This window comes from Pipra filicauda, unplaced genomic scaffold (genome assembly GCF_003945595.2).
Source record: "Pipra filicauda isolate LSUMZ 115617 unplaced genomic scaffold, ASM394559v2 scaffold13_size5146498_pilon, whole genome shotgun sequence".
Taxonomy (NCBI): domain Eukaryota; kingdom Metazoa; phylum Chordata; class Aves; order Passeriformes; family Pipridae; genus Pipra; species Pipra filicauda.
Genome location: NW_024103874.1, coordinates 5,075,881 through 5,095,007, shown reverse-complemented (window position 1 = coordinate 5,095,007; position 19,127 = coordinate 5,075,881). Strand labels below are relative to the sequence as shown.

At 45.3% G+C, this 19,127-nt stretch overlaps 1 protein-coding gene across 14 annotated transcripts in view; it reads left to right on the top strand.

Moving 5' to 3' along the window:
• The window catches only part of KCNQ2 (potassium voltage-gated channel subfamily Q member 2), a 67,826-nt gene that overhangs the window by 42,878 nt on the left and 5,821 nt on the right, over positions 1-19,127 (top strand). For 3 of the 14 annotated variants that reach the window (XM_039378543.1, XM_039378542.1, XM_027710486.2), the window contains 4 exons: positions 10,680-10,903; positions 11,739-11,847; positions 12,376-12,507; positions 15,389-15,496. In XM_039378543.1, coding sequence (XP_039234477.1) covers positions 10,680-10,903; positions 11,739-11,847; positions 12,376-12,507; positions 15,389-15,496 — 573 coding nt within the window. Of the gene's footprint in view, positions 1-3,453; positions 3,508-10,679; positions 10,904-11,738; positions 11,848-12,375; positions 12,508-15,388; positions 15,497-19,127 lie in introns of all 14 variants that reach the window. The other 11 variants (XM_027710489.2, XM_039378547.1, XM_039378546.1 and 8 more) reach the window with 7 other exon arrangements.

Genomic DNA, 19,127 nt, shown 5'->3' with positions numbered 1-19,127 from the left:
GGGTTAAGCTGAGGGTCTGCAGCTGCTGTGTAAATAACGTTAGAGTATGTTCCGTATTGTTTAGTTCAGCTGCCATGGCAGCACCAAAGCTCTTTCCTTCTGTTTTGTTAGGACAATATCAATTCTACCTGCTCCCACTGTCCTCTTTCTGCCTGATAATGTCTCAGCCCTCAGGAAGGAATTTTGCGTTAAGGGAGGACCAAATTACCTATTTTCCCCAAAAAAATTTTCTCGATCTTTTGCATTCACATCCCAGATCTTCCACCCACTTTAATTTCCAGCAGCCTCCTGGTGATGCTCAGTGTATCATCCTGCCCTTAGAAAAGAGAACTCATCCTGTTTCTCTGCCCACCCAATAGTTAATCACCCAGTCGCTGATGATGCTTCACTCAGGAAGCTCCTGGGGATGAATTGTCTCTCATAGCAGAAGCTTTTATTGCTTCAGCTGGTAAAGGATTTGCCACTCTCCATTTCCATTGCTGTAAGGAAACAGTCTAACACCTGGAGATAGCAGGTGTAGTGATGTATAGAGAGTGGCTGATTTCCTATATCCCTCTTTCCATGATTGATACACCACAAAGTCCTTACAGCAAACGAAACAGAAAGAGTTTTCTCACTATTTTGCATCTTAATGTATTTTAAGTTTAGAGATTTAGAGAAGGGATGCTGGCACAGCTTTTGGGAATGTGCTGTGCAGGAAAAACATTGCCTTGTGAGGTCAAGGAGCATCCCAAGCATTCTGTCAGCTCACAGGGTGGCTGTCAGAGTCATGCTTGTTCACAGTGGTGATGCTGCCCTCTGACCCCAGTGCTGCTGTGGCCGTGCTGATTTCTGCCCAGGCAGCACTCAGAGAGCTGCTGCCGAGGGTGGGAGGATGTGAGGAGGTAATGGGGTTAGTGTTGCAGGGGCTCAAGGTCACCTCAGGTGGCTTTTGCTTTGGTCATAAAATGGGACAGCTGATCTGAGAGACAGGTTACGTCCTTTCTCTGTCGTTTCTGTTTTGTTTTCCACCACAAGCCTGTCTGAATCCATCTGAGACCAAGAGCTGGGAAAGCTCCTTGCTGACCTGCTTGGGGGCCAGGAGCTCACCTCCCCCAGACGTGGAACTCAGGCTGTGAGGAGCAGAAAAGAGGCTGGCCTTTTTCTACGTGCTACATACCTCTTCCCCTGCTTTTATTTTCCTCCCCTTTTAAAAAAAGTAAAGCTTTCAGGGCCTCCTGTTACCTGTTGCTTTGGGTGCTGTGTCCACCCTGCCATCTGCCCTGGCTGAGCAGTTGCCCCCTGCCCCTCCTCAGGCTGGCTGTGCTGCCAGGGCACTGAGAACCCATCACACCTCCGAGACCACTGCTGTCATGCAGGGTCCAAATCGAATCCTCTCTGCCTCATATCCCCAGGGAGGTGGGGCTGCTCTGTGGTGATGCTTTCCTCACCCCTTCTGCTGCAGAAAGGCAGCAGAACAGACTGGTAATGGGGTGTGATTACTCTTCTGTTAATTAGGGGTGAAATTAGCTGTGGCATCTCATTTCTGTTTATTTTGCTTTGATTATAATATCAAAAAGACACATGGTTAGCCAGGGCTGTGGAGGCTCCTGTACAAAATGTGGGCTTCAGATGCTCTTTAACAGATGGTTTGATAAACATCTGAAGGCATCCATGACCACATTTATTCCTCTTGTATTTTCCAAAATACAATGAGATGAAAAGCTAAAAATTAATGAGCCAAATGATCGTAATAATACATTAATATCAGAGAAAAAGAAACAGAAGGATTCCAGGGAACTGGGAAGCTAAAACTCAGATTACTTTGTCCAGCATGAGTTCAGTGCTGTAGGTAATGAGAAGAACCTCTTTGGAAGGTTGTTCTCAGCTGTGGTTTGTCCTTGACCCCAATGAACTCAGCAGGACCTTGGCCATGGATTGAGTGGATGCTGGACTGGGCCACCTTGTAACGTGTGTGTATATCTGTGTGTATATCTCTCTATCAGTGTATGTTTATGTCTGTCTGAGATACACACATTAATATCTCTGTCCAGGGGTGTGATTAAGGCTTTTGTATGCACTGGAGGATGCCTTTGGTTGACTCAGTGGGCCCCTGCTCATCCAGCCTAGGGTGTCCGAGGTGTCCCTAACCTCTACTGCCCGTGGAAACCAGGGCCAATCACAGGAGCCCAAGGGGCCACATTAGCCTGGGCTGGCATTTGCCCTTCTAACCAATTAAACTGGTGTCAGAGACTCATGCTGGGACTGACAGTAATCTGGAAATAATCAGTTGCCTTTAGGGGAGCGGATTATTTGCGCGGAAGGAACTGCATCTTTCTGGAGAGGCTAAGAGGAGAGTAACCCACACGTCTCCCTGAGGCTCTGCATGCTGAATGTCCCACTCCCACGCCAGCTCCAGAACAGCCCCAGTAGCACCACCAGTCCCTGGGGCTACCTGGGGATGCAGGGTGCCGTTGTGGGCACCTGAGGAGTCCCCAGGATGCCCAGGGTGGTGTCGGCTGAGCTCACATGGGATGCTGTGCCCACGCGCTCCTCCGACTGCCGACTTCAAGTGCAACACGAAATTGGGGTTTGATGCCCTTCGGCCTTTTCAGTCTGCCCATGAATTTGGCAAGTGCTGCCTGCTGGTGGTTGGTGGCCTGGTGGGGTGATGGGGGCCACATCATTCCCCTTCCACAGGTAGAGGGCTGCTCCATGGCATGGAGGACCCTGGTCGTGGTGGTGATCTCCTGGCAGGGCAGTGCCTGAGCAGTGATTTGGGATGGAGCTGTGGTGGTGCCTTGTCAAAGTCAGTAACTCCCCAGAAGTGGTAGGGCCTGTCTAAAAAGCACCATGAAAACCAGATGTGTGAACACAGATGTTCAACTCCCTTCCCATAAGGGACTGCACCACACCCCGTTTAAATCTATTTTTATTTTTTTAAATGCCAGGCTTAATTTAACTCTATTTCCTGTATGAGAAGTGCAAATAATTCACAGATTAACTAGCTTTCTTTGAGAGTGGGGATTTTTTGGGGAAAAAAAAAAAAAGAAGAAATTTGAGCTTTTTTGATACTGTTTGACAAAACAAGTTAAAGTTTTGGCTTTCCATTGCTTAGACAATTAAAAAAAACTTATGGGGTTTTTATTTGTCTAGAGGAAGAGGAGAGTATTTTTTTGTTTCCAATGCAGATAAAAAAAATCTTCCTGTAGTTAATTGTAGATAAAATGACGCCACCAACTCAATGCAGAATGCATCAGTTCTAATAATGAAATTTACTGACCACAGTGAGACAAATTTCAGAAACCCTCTTGATTTTTAAAGTTTTTCTTTTCACTTAGCACTCAAAGAGAACAATCCTGTCATGAACCCGGCCCTCAAAACACCTGTCTTTTAAACCTAGAGTCAGTAATCAAAAGTTTCCTGTCTGGCATTTGCTTCCAGGTCTAATTTTTACTCTCCCCTCATTTCCAGTAAGAGCAAACCGTGCAGAGAGTCACTTTGCGGATGCTGCTCAGGAAACTCTAGGTACCACGGGAAATGCGTCGCACGAAACTAATCAAAAGCTGCACGGCTCATTCTCCCTCTACCCTGCTACCACCCGTTCTGATCACTTCTCTGCTTAATAGAGGTACTAGATGAGTAAAAAAAGGTGGAAGAGCCTCCCCACTGCCCGCTCAGAAATCAGAGGCTTCCTTGTCTGCCGATCGTGCAGAGCACGTGAACCAAAGAGATGAGGATGGGGAATTTGTTCTGGGCTAGCAAGCCGGTGTTTGCTGAGCGAGGGAGGAGGTCAGGACATGAAGTTTAACAAATGATGGAAAATTAAAAATAAAAAAAAAAAAAAAAAAAAAATTAAAAATTTAATTTTTTTTTTTCTAAAAAAAAAACAAAACCGCCCCTTCCTCCCTATCGCTCCATCCCTCCTCAGGGTCCAGGGAGTCCTTGCAAATTGAATTGCACTGTACAGCAATGTCCAGTTAGCAGCATGAGAAATGCCAGCTTCCTACCTCTGCTCAGTCACCGTTCCTTTGGCTCTCTGAACACGACAAATTGACCTTTCCTAGTCTTGTGGCCTTTGGAAGCCATGGCTTGCCTATCTAGCACCTCTACTACGCAGCTAGAGAAGGACTAATCTCAGCCTGTCCCGCCAGACATAGGGGACACGGGTTCCCCTGAGCGTTGACATTGGCATTGTGAATGGTTCTGTTTCTAGACCCTGTGGGGAACAGACAGCTAGAGCTAGAGCAGAGGGTTTTGTACAAGCAGGGTTTGCATCTCTTTCATCAAGCTGACAATTGTTAGGTGGCTTCAGGGAACTCCCAGCGAGCATCCCTTAGCACACCCATGGCCATAAGGGTACAGAGACACACATATCTCGTGTTACCTGTGCGTAAATACGTCTACATCCACACCTGCACTGGAAGAGTCTCTTCCCCCACCTCAGGCACTGCTTCCCAGCAGCAAACATGCACCTTCTTGAGAATTCCCTCTGCCCGGAGTTTGCATGCTGTGAATGCTGGCAGGGGCCCCCCCCTCAGCTCCTCGCCCCGCAGCCAGGCAGGTGGACAGCCCAGGAGTGGCAGGGCACTGAGTGATGCCGCATGTTTGTGAACTCGGATTTTTGCATGCTCTTTTTTGGAGTCCGTCTTAATTCTCAAAATCACCAGTCTCTGTCTCCCTCAGAAAGCCAACAAACTACAGCTTTAAAAGCATAAAAACTACAGTTCTAACAGTATATGTATCTCTGATTTTCTTCATTAATTGTTTCAACTTGTATCTTTTCTTTTCTTGCAATTTTTTTGACCTGCTAGCTGTTTTTGTTATCTGTCAGTCAGGACTCATGCCTGAGGCTCGTGTGTACCAGGAGCTCAGAAGTAGAGTGGTAAATCCCATCTCTGAATGGGTAACAAACAGGAATGGGGCATGATGTAGGGTTCATAATGAGCAGTTCTCCATGTTAGGAAATCCTTTACACCGGCATAAATAGCCTGAACCTTTGAGTCAGCCTCCTGCTGCATGTTTTGATGGTGCTGGGGCCTTCCTTGAAGTTTAGCCTTGAAAGCTGTGGTTGAAATAATGGGTGATCAGCAGTTGCACAGGCAGCATTTCGAGACATTTCCAAATGGCAAAGATTTGGTCAATAGTCTAGCTGAAAAAATTATCCTGACTTCTGCAGTGTTTCCTTTTGCCAGGTGAGGTTGTTTTATCTGGGGAGGCATAGTGTGAGCAAGGACTCCTCCCCAGAGAAAGCCTCCTTTCAGTTACTTAACGTTGAGGTTGTTTTTGGCAGAGATGAAAACGAGCAGTGCTGTTCATAATGCTGTCCTCTCATCTGTCCATGTCCAGTTCTGTGTTCTGGAAAATCAGCCACTCTGATCTCAATGTTTTCCTTGCATGTCTTCCTAGGCATGTATTTTTAACTGCTAAAGCCAGTGTAATTTTTTTTTTCCTCTTTTCTACTGAATTCCTTCCCACTGTGGTCCTCATTTCATCTTCCCCGTTTCGAGTTCTGCAAGGGAAAGGGAGGATGGAACAAAGTATTACCTTGAGGTCTTCTTAATCCATTGGTGACCCTGAAAAGGAGGATTACAGACTGTAGTTCTTCCAGTAAAAAAGGAATCTGGAACTTTGGAGTAGCTACAAGGGCATCTTTGTTACCTGCATCCATCCTGAATGTAGTGTTATACACCCTGTGCTTTAGTATAACTGTAGGTGACTGTGAAAGGACATAAAAATAATTCAGATGTCTTGTTTTCCTGGACCCTTAGGTGCCTGCCCACAATCCCCACTGCACAGGCTCTTGTGGCAGATGCCAGCACTTTGATGCATCTAAGGCTGAGTGCTAAAAGCCTTCATCTAGGATGCATAAAACGAAATAACCGTAAACGATGAAGCAATCATGGAAAACTCAATGTAGGTAAATTAATAGGAAACTCCTTAGAAGCTGTGGTTTCTTAATGTACTAAACCAATGATCTTTAGTCAATAAGTGCAATAACACATTCATTTTTAGACAGTAATGTAACTACACCAAGCCAGGTTATCAGGTCTATTGTGTTCTGCTTTGTAAGAGACTTTTCCTGGTGCACTCACAGATGAAGGCACCTCAGAGACCTGACAATGGGAAGAAGTGGCACCCAGGCCAGTGAAGGAAAGGTGTTTGCACGACCTTTGACTGGCCTGTGGCTCTGGGTGTAGCAGGTGTCTTAAAAGCTTGCTCAGGAGCAATCAGCCAGCTTGGAGGTGCAATCTGGCTGTTCTGCTTTGCTCCTGAAATGCAAAACAGCTGAGCTGGCAAATAGCAAAAGGTTGGGAGGACATGCAGGATGTGGCTGATGTGGTGTCTGACAGCACTCAACATCAGTTTGGGAAAAAAAAAGGCTGTGAATTAGGAAGAGAGGGGTGATTGTAATGGAATGCTGCAGAATACAAAAAGCCAAGGTTAGAGACTTGAGGCTGGCTCCAGTGTCCCTTCACTCATCCAAGGCCCCATGCTTTTCCGTGCTTATGTGGTGGCTGTGGGGATGGGGCAACCCCAGTCTTTGCCATTATAGTTCCAGTGACTCCACTGTGGTTGTGGAGGAGGAAAAGAAGAGAGATTACTCACTATGACATGATCACTGGCTGACATTTTGTTTCCCTTATGCCCAGGTTATTCTGCTTCTAGAAACTCCATCCTCTAGGCTGAATTCACCTGAAATCACTGGAGGCAAACCAGGCTTGAGCTTGGCCCTCTCATGATTTCTGTTTTAGTCATGGCAAGTTTTGCACACTCAGTTGTATTTTCCTTTCCTTCATATCCCCAGTAATTGGTTTCTGCCTCTTATTCACACCTGCAATCAGACTGGAGCCCAGTCAGCCACAAAGGCTGTCATTCATTCCTGGCACTTCTGCTTGGTTTTAATGAGCAGTTCTCATATGCCACGAGCTCAGCACAAACTCTGGATTTAAAAAATGTACCTCATTTACCAACAGGAGACAACCCCTTTCTCCTGGCCACAGCTTCTCAGAAGAATGAGCACTGATACTGGTTGAGTTTGGATGCAGAGATGGATCTGAGTCTGTGCTAGTCCAACTCAGTTTGGCTAACTGAGGAGAAAAAGAAGTAATGGCTCAAGCATAGTTTAAAATCAATGACAAGACATTACAACTGATACTTTTTATTGATCCAAAATTACTGCTAATGTAATGAGTCCACATTTTTTAAAAGTGCTGATTTAATACTGTAGAGAACTGGAATGAACCCCAAACCAGAGTGTTTCAAACAGGGCCTCAAACCCCTGGTGTCCTAAGGAGGCTGATGGCAGCTCATTTTGAAGGTCAGCTCTCAAGAATTTCTCTGCTGAGTGCTGAGCTGTTGGACTTAAATGAACCAAAATGCAAAGCCCACTAGAGCAGTGAGAATCCCTCCATCAGCCGTGGCCCTTTCATGTCTGTCCAGCACTGGGCTCTCATTTTTTGGCTGGCAGCAGAGAAAAACCAACTCAGCTTCTATCCTTCATTAAATTCAAGTCAAAAGCTGAAAGTTTTTTAAACCATCTCCAAAGTCAGCCTGGAAATGTAATTCTTTTGTTATCGAATATGTTTTCATAGATGCCAACTGAAAGCGGTTACGAGGATGTAGAGCTAAAGCACAGCCTGTTAGGATGTTATGGCTTCCCATAATCTGTCTCTGGTTGCAAAGCCACAGTTCTCTCTCCCTTCCCTTCCCCTGGCACGAGCAGGGCACGACTGTGAGCATCAGTCCATGCTGTGTGTGTGGCTGGGGTACTGCTGTCCTCATGTTCATGTCACCAACACATACACTCTCCACTGAACTGAGGCTCATTTACCATCCTCTCGAGTGACATCCAAACACCCCTTCTCCAAGACACTCCACGTGCCTCTGCATGACTTTCTGGTTGAATGAGAACATGATCTTGGATTAGCTGGCAACATATATCCCTATATATGTCTGTATTTCTTTGGGACTTTCTCCTACCAACTCCTGCTGACCCCAACAGCATTCTCCTCTGCAGGGATTGTACTTGCATGTGATTCCAGGTGTCGTTTCCAAGGAGAAAATTGCATGGCAGAAGGAAAAATTTCAATTAATTGTTTGTGTTGTCTCATGTCATCTGTGTTAAAAAAAACAGGTTGTATCAGGTGTTGGGTTTTTTTCCTGAGTAGTGAGTACTTGGGAACAAAACCCACCCAGATCTTAGTTGTTCATCAGATTTCTGTGAGATTTTTCAATGTGTTGCACCTCAGGCTGTCAGGCTTGAAACTCTTTGCTCATATCCCTCACCGAGTTGAACTCTTTCTTTTTTGCCTTTTGTGATTCCTGCAAACATTTTCAGCACATTTATTGTGGGAATGGGAAAAATTCCCCAAGGAAAAGGCTCTGCTTTACTCAGTGAAAGGCAACTCATTTTATGCTGGGATCAGTGATGGGAGCAACACAGCAGAGGATGAGGCACAAAGAGACTGCTTTGAAGTCTGAATATTTCTGTGTTGCTGATGCATTTTTATAAAATTTATTTTTAGAAAAGACCAGGTAATTCAAAGTATTAGTACTACCAAAACTCAATGGATTCAAGAAATATTCTTCTGTAAAATCAACAAAAAAATAAAGGAAAAAAAATCCAATTGGCCTATTTAGGATCAAATGACAAAATTTCAATCTGGTTTCTTATCCAATAAACACAGAATGAGAATTGCTTTTAAACCTTTGGCTCATTATGTGCAATGATTTTGGTAGCATTAGTGGCTAAGGCTTACATCCAGAAAGGTATTTAGGCACGTGCTTGTTCCCAGATTCCTGTGTGGATTTTTACCTCTGACCTGAATTTCAGCTCTGCTGAAGGTCTGTTGGTCCCATGGCTTTCAGACAGCCCCTGCAGGTGGGCACCAGACTGGGAATTCAATCTCCAGCACTTATCTGAATTAATAATTCATCATTAATTGGGTTAATTCTGCCTTTTCTAACTTGCTCATGAGCAATTTTATTTTCTCTCGAATGTGTCTTTCAGTGTGCAGTTGCTGCTGAGCCCGTGGCCACAGCTAACCCTGCCCTGCAGCACAGGGGATGCAACTCTGCAAACTGCTGCCTAAGCACCTTTCTCCCCCTGTCAGTGTTTGTTGTCTCGCAATGTAAAGTGACTTTGTAAAAATAGCACCTTCTTACTCGACAGATCTGCTCCCTGAGTGTCCTCGGGTCACGTCTTCTCCCTTTACTGGGCAGAGAGTGTGTCTGCTCCTGTCAGCAGAGAACAGCCGGCGGCTGCGAAAAGGGAGCCGCGTTTTGCTTTGCTTCAGAAACCAGCAGCCAAGCTCTGATTGAAGAGCCCCGTGCCAGTTTTGAAGGCAAAGGAGGGCTGTTTGGCTCTGAGTGTTCAGGTGGTGTTGCTGAAAGACGCACGCAAAAAAAAGCAGGTCTTTGGTTGGTGAGCTGGAAATCTGATGTGGAAATCAAAATTTCCTCAAATGTTCTTCCTGCGAATTCAGGCAGAGCGTTTGCAGCAAAATGATAAGTGGCTACTGTGATGGTGCAGAGTGTTGGGAATTAAATTCCTGTTTTCACTGAGTTTTGATATACCTATATATAAAATATTGGCTCTGTGTGCAAGTACGTTGCACTGGTTATCCAACCTCTATCAGTGTAGTTTAATCATTAATTGCTATTGAGAAAATATCAAATGACTCAAAAGTACTTGCAGTTTGGTTTCCCCAATGCTGTCTCTATAAAGTTTGCCCTTTTGTAATGATTCACAAAATCTCTTTGTTCTGCAATTTTCAAGTGAAAATTTGTTATCTTCATTTGAGTGAAAGGTTTTAATTGCAAATTTCAGAATTTGGAAACCAGTTAGAGCTGGGTTGCCAGCAGACTGTTTCCCAGTGAGTTCATCTCTGTTTCTGCAGAGTGCTTCTTTTCAAACCATAAATCCAAGGATTCTAGCAGGAAAAAAAGCAATAAAATGCCGTATTCTGAAGTTGTAAAATTTTGCTTTGCATGTTTATGACACCCGTAGCAGACCTTCAGGGAGATGGCAGCTTTTAGATTGAATTTTTATAGGATACGAAGGAGTTGCACATTTAAGTGTTTGTATTTAAGTGTTTGAATATATGACTGGATAAAGAGGAACCCTTTGGAATATATAAAAGGGGCAGATCGTGTTTTAAGAGGGAGGAAATGCAGGAGTTGAAGAAAGGGAAAGGACAGGTCTGAGCACCAGAAGCGAAGTGTTTCCACGAAAGCTAAAAGTTTTAAGATAATGGGGGATTTTTTTATTGGTATTTTCTTATTAGACATAGTGTTTTGGAAGGCAGTTGTGAAAGAAAAGCTTCCTAACTCGTGACCGGAGCTGATCAGTGATTTAAGGAATCATAACCTCATTGTTGATGTCATTCTGTCCCGCCAGCCCTGGCATCCCACAAGGGGCTTCTGTTTAAGTCCTCATTATTTTCTCTCTCTTAAGAATCATTCCCATTTCACTCATGATGACGGAAACATCTCTACAAAGCTTTCTTTTTTAAAAAAAATAAAAAACCCACATATATTGGAAAAAAAAAAAAAAGCCAACAGCAAAACTACATGTCACTGCTGCTTGGAAGTGCTCTTGGTTTCTAATGGCTGGTGGGGAAGGACTGCGTGGTTTCCAGAATGACTCCTCCTGCTGTCTCCTTTTTGTCTTTGTTTCAACGTGTTTCTCTGAACAGTCAGAAGGTCAGTTTGAAAGATCGTGTCTTCTCCAGTCCCCGCGGTGCTGGCACCAAAGGGAAAGGCTCTCCACAGGCTCAGGGCATGAGGAGGTCCCCCAGTGCTGACCAGAGCATCGAGGACAGCCCAAGCAAAGTGCCCAAGAGCTGGAGCTTCGGAGACCGCAGCCGAGCCCGGCAAGCTTTCCGCATCAAGGGAGCGGCGTCGCGGCAGAACTCGGAAGGTGAGGGTTTGGGGCACCGTGAGAGACCCCCAGATTCCCAGCTGACCCCGACATCCTCTCCCTCCCCACCTAAGGAGGTGCCATCCAAGGTGCTTATGTGGGTCTCCTTCCCCCCCCCCAGTCCTTTAGCTTGGAGTAGCCTGAGGAACCTGATCTAGTGGAAGATGTCCCTGCTATTGCAGGTGTGTTGAACTAGGTGGCCTTTTAAAGGTGTGTTGAACTAGGTGGCCTTTTAAAGGTCCCTTCCAACTCAGACTATTCCATGATGATTACAAGAGGCAACAAAAGCCCTTCTGACACCCATGACAATGTATATATTTCGGTATATAGGGATGGGGAAAGGAGGAAGAGTCAGGCTTTAGGACAAAGGGAAATGACCTCAAGTTGTGAGAGGAGAGGCTTAGGTTGGATATTAGGAAAAATTTCTTCACTGAAAGGATGGTCCAACCCTGACACAGGCTCCTCAGGGCAGTGGTGGAGTTGCCAACCCTGGATGGATTTAAAAGACACGCAGATGTGGCTTTTGGGGACATGGTTTAGTGGTTGGGCTTGGCCCGTGCTGGGGTAATGGTTGGACTCAGGGATCTTAGAGTGCTTTTCCAGCCCAAATGATACTGTGATTCTCTGATCAAGAGATGGATGAGAGCTGCAGTTGGCACTGCTGAAATTCACCTGGACATGTCTCAGGAAATGCTCTGCTTTGGATGGTCAGCAAAGGCATCTCTGGTGCCTGCCCAGGAGTTGCTGATTGTGATCTGACTCATCTTCCCTTGTGCGGCACCAGCGCAGGAAATAGGTAACATGTTGTTTTTATTCCTCTCTCTCCCAAACCCAGAAGCAAGCCTCCCTGGAGAAGACATCCCCGATGAGAACAAAAGCTGCAACTGCGAGTTTGTGACAGAAGATTTGACACCAGGGCTGAAAGTCAGCATCAGGGCAGTGTGGTAAGAGAGGGAGAGGGGGGAAGCGGTCCAGGAAAGTAAATAATAGGGAAAAATTAGTGTAAAGCCCAAGAAGTGGTGGCAAATGCTGACATGTCTGTGCTGCAGGCTGTTTTTCCCCTGGGTGGCTTGCCCTGCTTTACAGAAAATTTTGCCAGAAAGGGTGATTTTTGCTTAGGGAAGGAATAAATGGAGAAACAGGAAAATCTCCCGCAGGGATGCATCCAAATGATCGTTCTCAACAGCTTTGAGATTTAGCGCTGACATTTATAAAAGTGATGCAGAGAGCACATGCACAGATGACAGTCCAAGGGGCATCAGGGACCCCCCGTCGCAGGCAGGGCTTCAGCCACCAGCCCCCGCAATCCCCTTCCCCTCTCCTCTTGCCGCATCCTCTCCCAAACCTGCAGGGTTGGGATTTATTCCATTTTCCTTCCAAAGCAGCTCCCTGCAGTGTTTTTTATCTGCCATTAAGCGGGTCAGGCTGCAGCCCAGGGACCATATTTTGATCCTCCTCTCCATCTCCCGCAGCATTATGAGGTTTCTCGTCTCCAAGCGCAAGTTTAAGGAGAGCCTTCGGCCCTACGACGTGATGGATGTCATCGAGCAGTACTCAGCTGGTCATCTGGACATGCTCTCCCGGATTAAAAACCTTCAGGCCAGGCAAGAGACCCCTCTCTTTGCTTCATTTTTTTTCACTGGTTTTTGTTCATTGTAGAGGTATTGTCACGAGAGAGACACTGTCCTTTGCAGCTACAGCTTATTCTTTTCCTAAGAGAAATCCTCAAGGAAAACATCGGTGCTTGTGGCTGGAACCCACAGGGATGAGCAGGACAGGGACTGCAGAAAGGGAGTGTTATGCCACTAAAACTGCCTTACTGCCCACCAGAGGACATACAAAAATCGTGGCTCATCCTCCTATTTTATTTCAGGAGCTTTTGGCATTGTATTATATCCCATAGGTAAGGTGTGTACGTATCTCCATGGTCCAGGATGCAAAGGTTTGGTGCCCCAGTCTTAAGGCAAATGTGGGTCATTTGATAACTTTCTGGAGTGCTATAAGAAAAAAATTTGGTGTCCTGGTTGTGGCCCTGCTGCCACAGACAGAGAGAGCAGTGAGGAGGCAGCAGCTTCCTCCCACCATTGGGATGCTAAGCTGTTTGGGGAGGGATCCCTCCTGGGATGGCACAGTCTGCTGAAAATCTGTGCAGATGGGGGTTTCTCATCCAAGCTCACCGATGTAGGTGGGGTTTAGCCGAGCTGTGTTTTAGCTTCTGTGCTCAAATTTTAAGGGGAGACATGTTAATTTTAATACGAGAAGAAATGTGAAAAGGGCACAGATGGAACCGAGAAGGTTCCATTTTTTTTTCAAGTTTCTCTTGGGAAAAAAAAAAACTCAAACAGAAAAATCTGGTCCTTTGAACAGAGGATCTGAGCTAAACCTTTTTGTCTGACCACTCCTCCCTCAGCCCTGGTGGCCCACATTGAAAAGGAGACCCCAAACTCCCAACACCCATGGCTGTGTCAGCTCAGCAGAAGTTCTGCTGAGCTTGAAGGACACCCAGAACAGTGGCAGGACTTGGCCATAGGCAACCTCCTGTCAAAATAATACACCATTTATTTTTACATTTGGAGAATGAAATTATTTCTCTTGATGGTTGTGGCAGCCCAGCTTCCTCTGAAATCTGTTGAGGAAGTTTTCCTCTAATTTCAAACCCATCTAGGTCCCTGGTAGAGTCAGAAAATGTGCAAAAAAATGTGTTTGGGTATGCAAGCAGATAACATGAACCACAGGAATGAAGTAGGAAAAATATCTTGGGAAAAAGAGGAATCTCTCTTCTGCCATGAATCTCTCAGAGACCATTTTAACTCTGCTATTTTTGATATTCAAGACGCAGAGGTAACTTTCTCAGTGTTGCTGCACACTGTGCATTTCCCAGAAGGTACATTTTCCCTCGCGATGGAGACTAAAATATCCTGGAGAATTTCCACTCTCTGAGCCTCTCACTCCTGTTCAGTACAAATTCACTGATTACAGATCCAAGATGTGTAGCTGAATATGGAGGGGGAAGAGAAGGAGGAGGGGATTGATATTTCCTGGCTTTAATAACCTGAAGTAAGAGGCCTCCAAGCTGCCTCTGCAGTGGGTACTGAGCCACTGGGCTTGTCATCTCTGCTGGCTCCAGGAGGGACACCTGAATTTTCAACCCAAGCTGATGTGGCAGATTGCCTCACTGCCCACCCAAGTCTCCCACTGCCAAGCCTTCAAGGTGATGTGCTGCAAAGCCAAAGTAGTTTGTTTGGCTGCTTTTTGCTGGGAGGTTGGGGTAAGGAATTGCAGCTTTCAAAGACCAAACTGAATTCTCCTCTTAGCTGTACCCGTGGAGCTGTGAGGATGAGGTTCTGAGGCTGGATGAGGCTAGGGCTGCCACCCATCCCATCACAGGGAAGTCAGGAGGACCAGGAGCTGCTTCAAAAATGTGAAATACCTGGATTTGGGACCCAAGACTACCAGGCAGCTTCACTATTCCCACTGAGCAGGAGATCAGTGATGATGATGAGAGCAGATCCCTTTGGGGCCACCCTTTGGAGTCCTCATCATCATAGCCAGGTGAAACAAGAGGTCCCATGGCTGGTCACCTGCCCAGTACCACTGGAAGGGCACCCTGTAGAGAAGGTGTGTGCCTGGGGTGGCCACGGCCAATGTTGGACCGTGGCCAACGTTGGTTCATGACTAACTGGCACCAGGGCCGTGCACCCCTGCAGTGGATCCCAGGGTGGTTTGTCACAGGGCACCTTGGAGAACAGATATTTTAATTTCCCTTTCCTTCATCAACCAGTCTGGGAGCTGTGTTCCCCCTGCCAGCTCAGCTCAGCGGGGCTGGCTGTGACCTCCCGTAACCAGGGCTTTGGTGGATTAAAGCTGCATTCAAGCATATTTCTGGGGTGTTTACATGCACTTTCCTCTTTAATCATTAAAGCCTCTGTCACTGTGTCTGCAATATGCTCTTTTCAGTGTTGTGTTCACATTGTCTCGTGTTTCATCCTGACACCTCGCCAGCCATGGATGTCTCCCATTCATTGAGTTACACAATCCCGCAGCGTACCTCGCCGACTCCCAACAGCTCATGCTTCCCTGAGCTAGCTGAGGATGTGTTCCCTAGCCCTGGAACTGAAAGGAGAATGAATATATGTTGTTTCATATCCAACCACCTCAATGGGATATTGCTACACATATGCAAATATATTCCAGAGGGTAAAGCATGTTGCCTGTTGTATCTGGGGTGGGGGGAACTCCTAATGGTGTTGCCGTGGTGCCTAAATCTCCAAATCTTACCCTGAGGTGGGTAAGACACCAACAACCAGGTGGTAGGAGAGAGCCTTCTGTTTCCAGCGGAATATATTTTCAAATTCTCTCTCTTTCTGTCTCTCTGTCATTCTGTTTTTCAGTTGTTTCCTTCTGCAACTTTTCTGACCAACTTTTCTCTATGTGTTGCTTCATTATGCATTTTGCTGGTGTCTTTTCTCTTATTTACTTTGCCAGGATAGATATGATTGTGGGTCCCCCACCCCCTTCAACTCCCCGGCATAAGAAGTATCCAACCAAAGGACCCATGTATTCTTCCAAAGAATCTCCCCAATACTCGCCTAGGTTAGGATTCACCAAAATGCCGCTTTCTCTGGGTTTTTTCATTTGCTTAAGGTCAAACCCCTTTCATGCCAGTTATATGACGGCATCTATCACTTAGCAAAGCAGCCTGTGAAATCATGACACAAAGGGCTTGCTACTCTGGGTGTGCTCTGATTTGCTTTCAGTGATGAGCTTTCAAACCAGGCCAGCCAAAGGAAGACAAAAAAGGGACATTCATACAGTCATCAATAACCATCAGTTCCTTCAGAGAGTGTGTTTTCTATTGTCAGTCTTCTTCTAGGTGCTAGAAGGCTAAATTATATCTTTCTAAAATCTCATATTTTATCAGGCTATCTTCAGGGGTAAAAGGTGGAATATTTACCCACAAAGTAAGAATGAAGTGTTTTGTAGCTGATGAACACAGTGATCTCTGTTTCTTGCTGATGCCACTCTACTGACCATGGAGGAAAAAAATGTGTTAAAATATTACTACCATAGGACTTACATTGAAAAAATAAATAAATCCTGATTTTCCAAGGAAAAAGAGCAGGAGTCAAACCCAGCCCACAGTGAAATATTTCTCATTAAGTTCTATCCTTAAGTAAAACCATACCTGAAGCTCAAGCCATGAGGAACATATTCTCACCAAAATACCCATTTTAGGGCATTCTGAGTTCTGGGCAGCAAGGCAAAGACTGGGCTGTATTTTCACCTTGCATTGATACCACTGGAGCACAAGGGAGGTATAAATATTTGCCAGAAAGTCATTTTCCATGCAGAAACAGTAGATGATTCTTAAATGCAGAAAGCTTAGCCTCAAATATTTTTTTTTTCTAAATATATTTACCTCCCTAAGCGCTAATATGTGACAAATCTCTTGATTTTTATTTAAGCTGCTCTGAGTAATCTTCACTGGAGAAATGTGAGTAAAAGGAATATTGAAAGCTTACCCTTACCCACTCAGCTAGCTCAAACATTTAAAAAAGAGAATTTTCCAGAAGCCCCAAGCTTTATGCTTGAAAAAAAGATAGAAAAGCATTTTTTCCCATTTCTCCTCCCTGCCAAATGATGAGGCCCCAAAATAGTATTTGAAAATGAAATAACCTTCTTATCTGCAGAAACATTTAGATTTTAAAATAAAAATACATATTCAAGTGGATTTTGTTGTATTTAACCTGTAAGATTATACGTGCAACAAACATTACTAGAGGCAAGATTTTCATGTGAAAGCTTGTGCCTTGCACAGAGAAAAGTTGATTTCTGGATACGAGGGGAGGAGGCCTCAAACTGGGATATTTATTTTATTCAATCCGTTGCTGTATCAGCTTCATGTTAATGACTTTCTCTCCCCCTGTTTTTGCAGTTTCTAATACTGATTAAAAATCTGTTCACACATGCCCACTATGCTCCTGGGACATTTAGATTTTTATTTTAATAATTGCTCCCTTTCCCAGTGAATTTTTTTTCTTTCCTCCTTTATTCAGCTGTGGCTGCAGAAAACAGCGGAGTCCAGAAGGCTGCTGAAGTCTCTGCTCCCACCCATTAAAAGGCTTATGCTGTGCTTAAGTTTTGGCAGCTACATCCTCCCACAGGCACCAGTGGGACTTGTGAGGTGCTTAGGGTGCCTGATGGATGGGAACCAGAGCTCTGAGCAGCCCCAAGCCCAAATCCACTTATTCTAAGTGCAATCTCAGCTGTTATTTTTTAGACAACAGTTATTGATCAAAATTTGTTTAGAGCAAACTTTGTTGCCAAATGAGAGGGTAAGTAGCCAGTCCTGTGACATGGATGAAGGGGGTTTGGCTTCAATGCCTGGATTGTTTACAAAAATTTATAAGAGATAAATAAAAAAAGAAAAGACCTGAATAGATATTCCCAAACACTTCATTTTTATCTCATTTGAGCCATTTGACCTTTTTGATGTCTGCTTCTGGCCCCAGGGTGACATATTACACCTCTTTGCATGCACTGTTAGCATGAAGCATAATGAAGCATGAGAAAACCTGCACTGTGGCTGATGCAAGACTTTACATTTTTTTTGTATCATTAGAAAGACGGGAAGATAACAAAGTTCACTTTAAAGAGCAATCCCCTTGTCTCTCTCCCTCCCAAACTAAGACCCAGCAGAGCCTACCAAGAACAGCAGATGGCACAGTTTGTCATGCATCCTTAGAAATCTTTGAATCCTCTTCTGCTAGGAAGGGAGAAACATGGGGCTGACTCTGGCCAGAGCTTCAGCTGAATTCTTCCCTCTGCATGTGTGTATTTGGCACAGCCAAAGGAAGTGTTGAGAGGACACAAGGATGCCCACAGGGTGTAGTGTAGAAGTGGGATGGCCATGTCAGAAGATTCTTGGCCCTTTGTCACGCAGTAAGAACATAAACTATCCCCCTCTGCTTGCAAAATGGAAATAGAAATAGAAAATGTTCTGTCTTCTTCATCTTTCAAGCTTTGTGGCCCAATTTGGAAAAAATCTCAAAATCTTATAATGGCTAAAAGGACCTCCTGCTCTTGGCAGTCCTCAGCTAGGTACAGGTGGGTTGAGAGCTCACAAGGAATTTCTTCTTTTCTCTTACATCAGATAAGGCACAAATGAAATCTCTGCGCTTTGCTGAGGGTTGGAGCACTCTCCTGTGGTCCAGCTTCAGCCATGGGAAGCAAAGGGGTGGGAGACCTCGAGCCTGGTTTCTCCCATCAAGAGAGAAGGACTTGGTTCACCTTCTTCTCCCCTCTCTGCGCTGAAGTCAGTGTCCCACAGCTGCCCCTCACACCATCCTTGGTGCTGACCTGCCCCCAAGGCCAGATCTGGCCCTCTGGTTCCTCAGGGCTGTGTTCAAGTATAGACACAAAGGGAATGAATCAAGCAGGAATTCTGGGCTCTGGTGTCAATAGTTTATGGGAAAAGGCTTCTCAATGCTTTATGGGTGAGCTCTGTGAAGGACTTCAGTCCTGCCCCTAAATCACAGCAGGTCTAGAGGCAAGTTGTGTCCAGCCTGAAGGGGATGGACAAGTCAGTGCTGTTCTAGATGATGCTAGTGATCATTCCATCTGTGAAGTGCCAGCTGGCCCCTGAAATGGGCTGTATGAGGTTCACTTACCAGATAGCTCTTCTCTCAAGACATGGAAGAGAGCAGAAGTTCTGCCTCATTTTCTGCAAGATTAGAATTAGGGTTGCACGAGACTATCTCTGTTATTACAATGCAACACTCATTTTCCCTCTCTGTGTTACAGTCTGTCCTGCCTCCCTGCTCTACTCAGCAACTGTTGAGGCACATCTCATTTCCATTAGTGGACATATATGAGTGTCAGTGCTGTGCTGGATGGGACAGGAGGACAGAGCACCCCGTTTGTTCTAGGCCTTCTGCAGCATTCAGTGGCATTTAGACTTTGGACCTCTTTAAACGCATGTTCATTGTTTTACAAGTCTACCTGCTTGTGCATACAGGAGAGGAGTTCGTACAGTGGCTGTACTACGCCTTGACTTGTGATTCCAAACCAAGGTAGCCCGAGGTATCCAATTTAACAGCTCTTTGCTTACATGGTAACGGCATTGTCATAGGATTTCTTGTGCTGTATGTCATGTCAGTAGTTGCATCCCTTGTGGGGAGTTCCTGTACCTGTTAATAATTTCCTTCTCCCATTACAAGAGAGA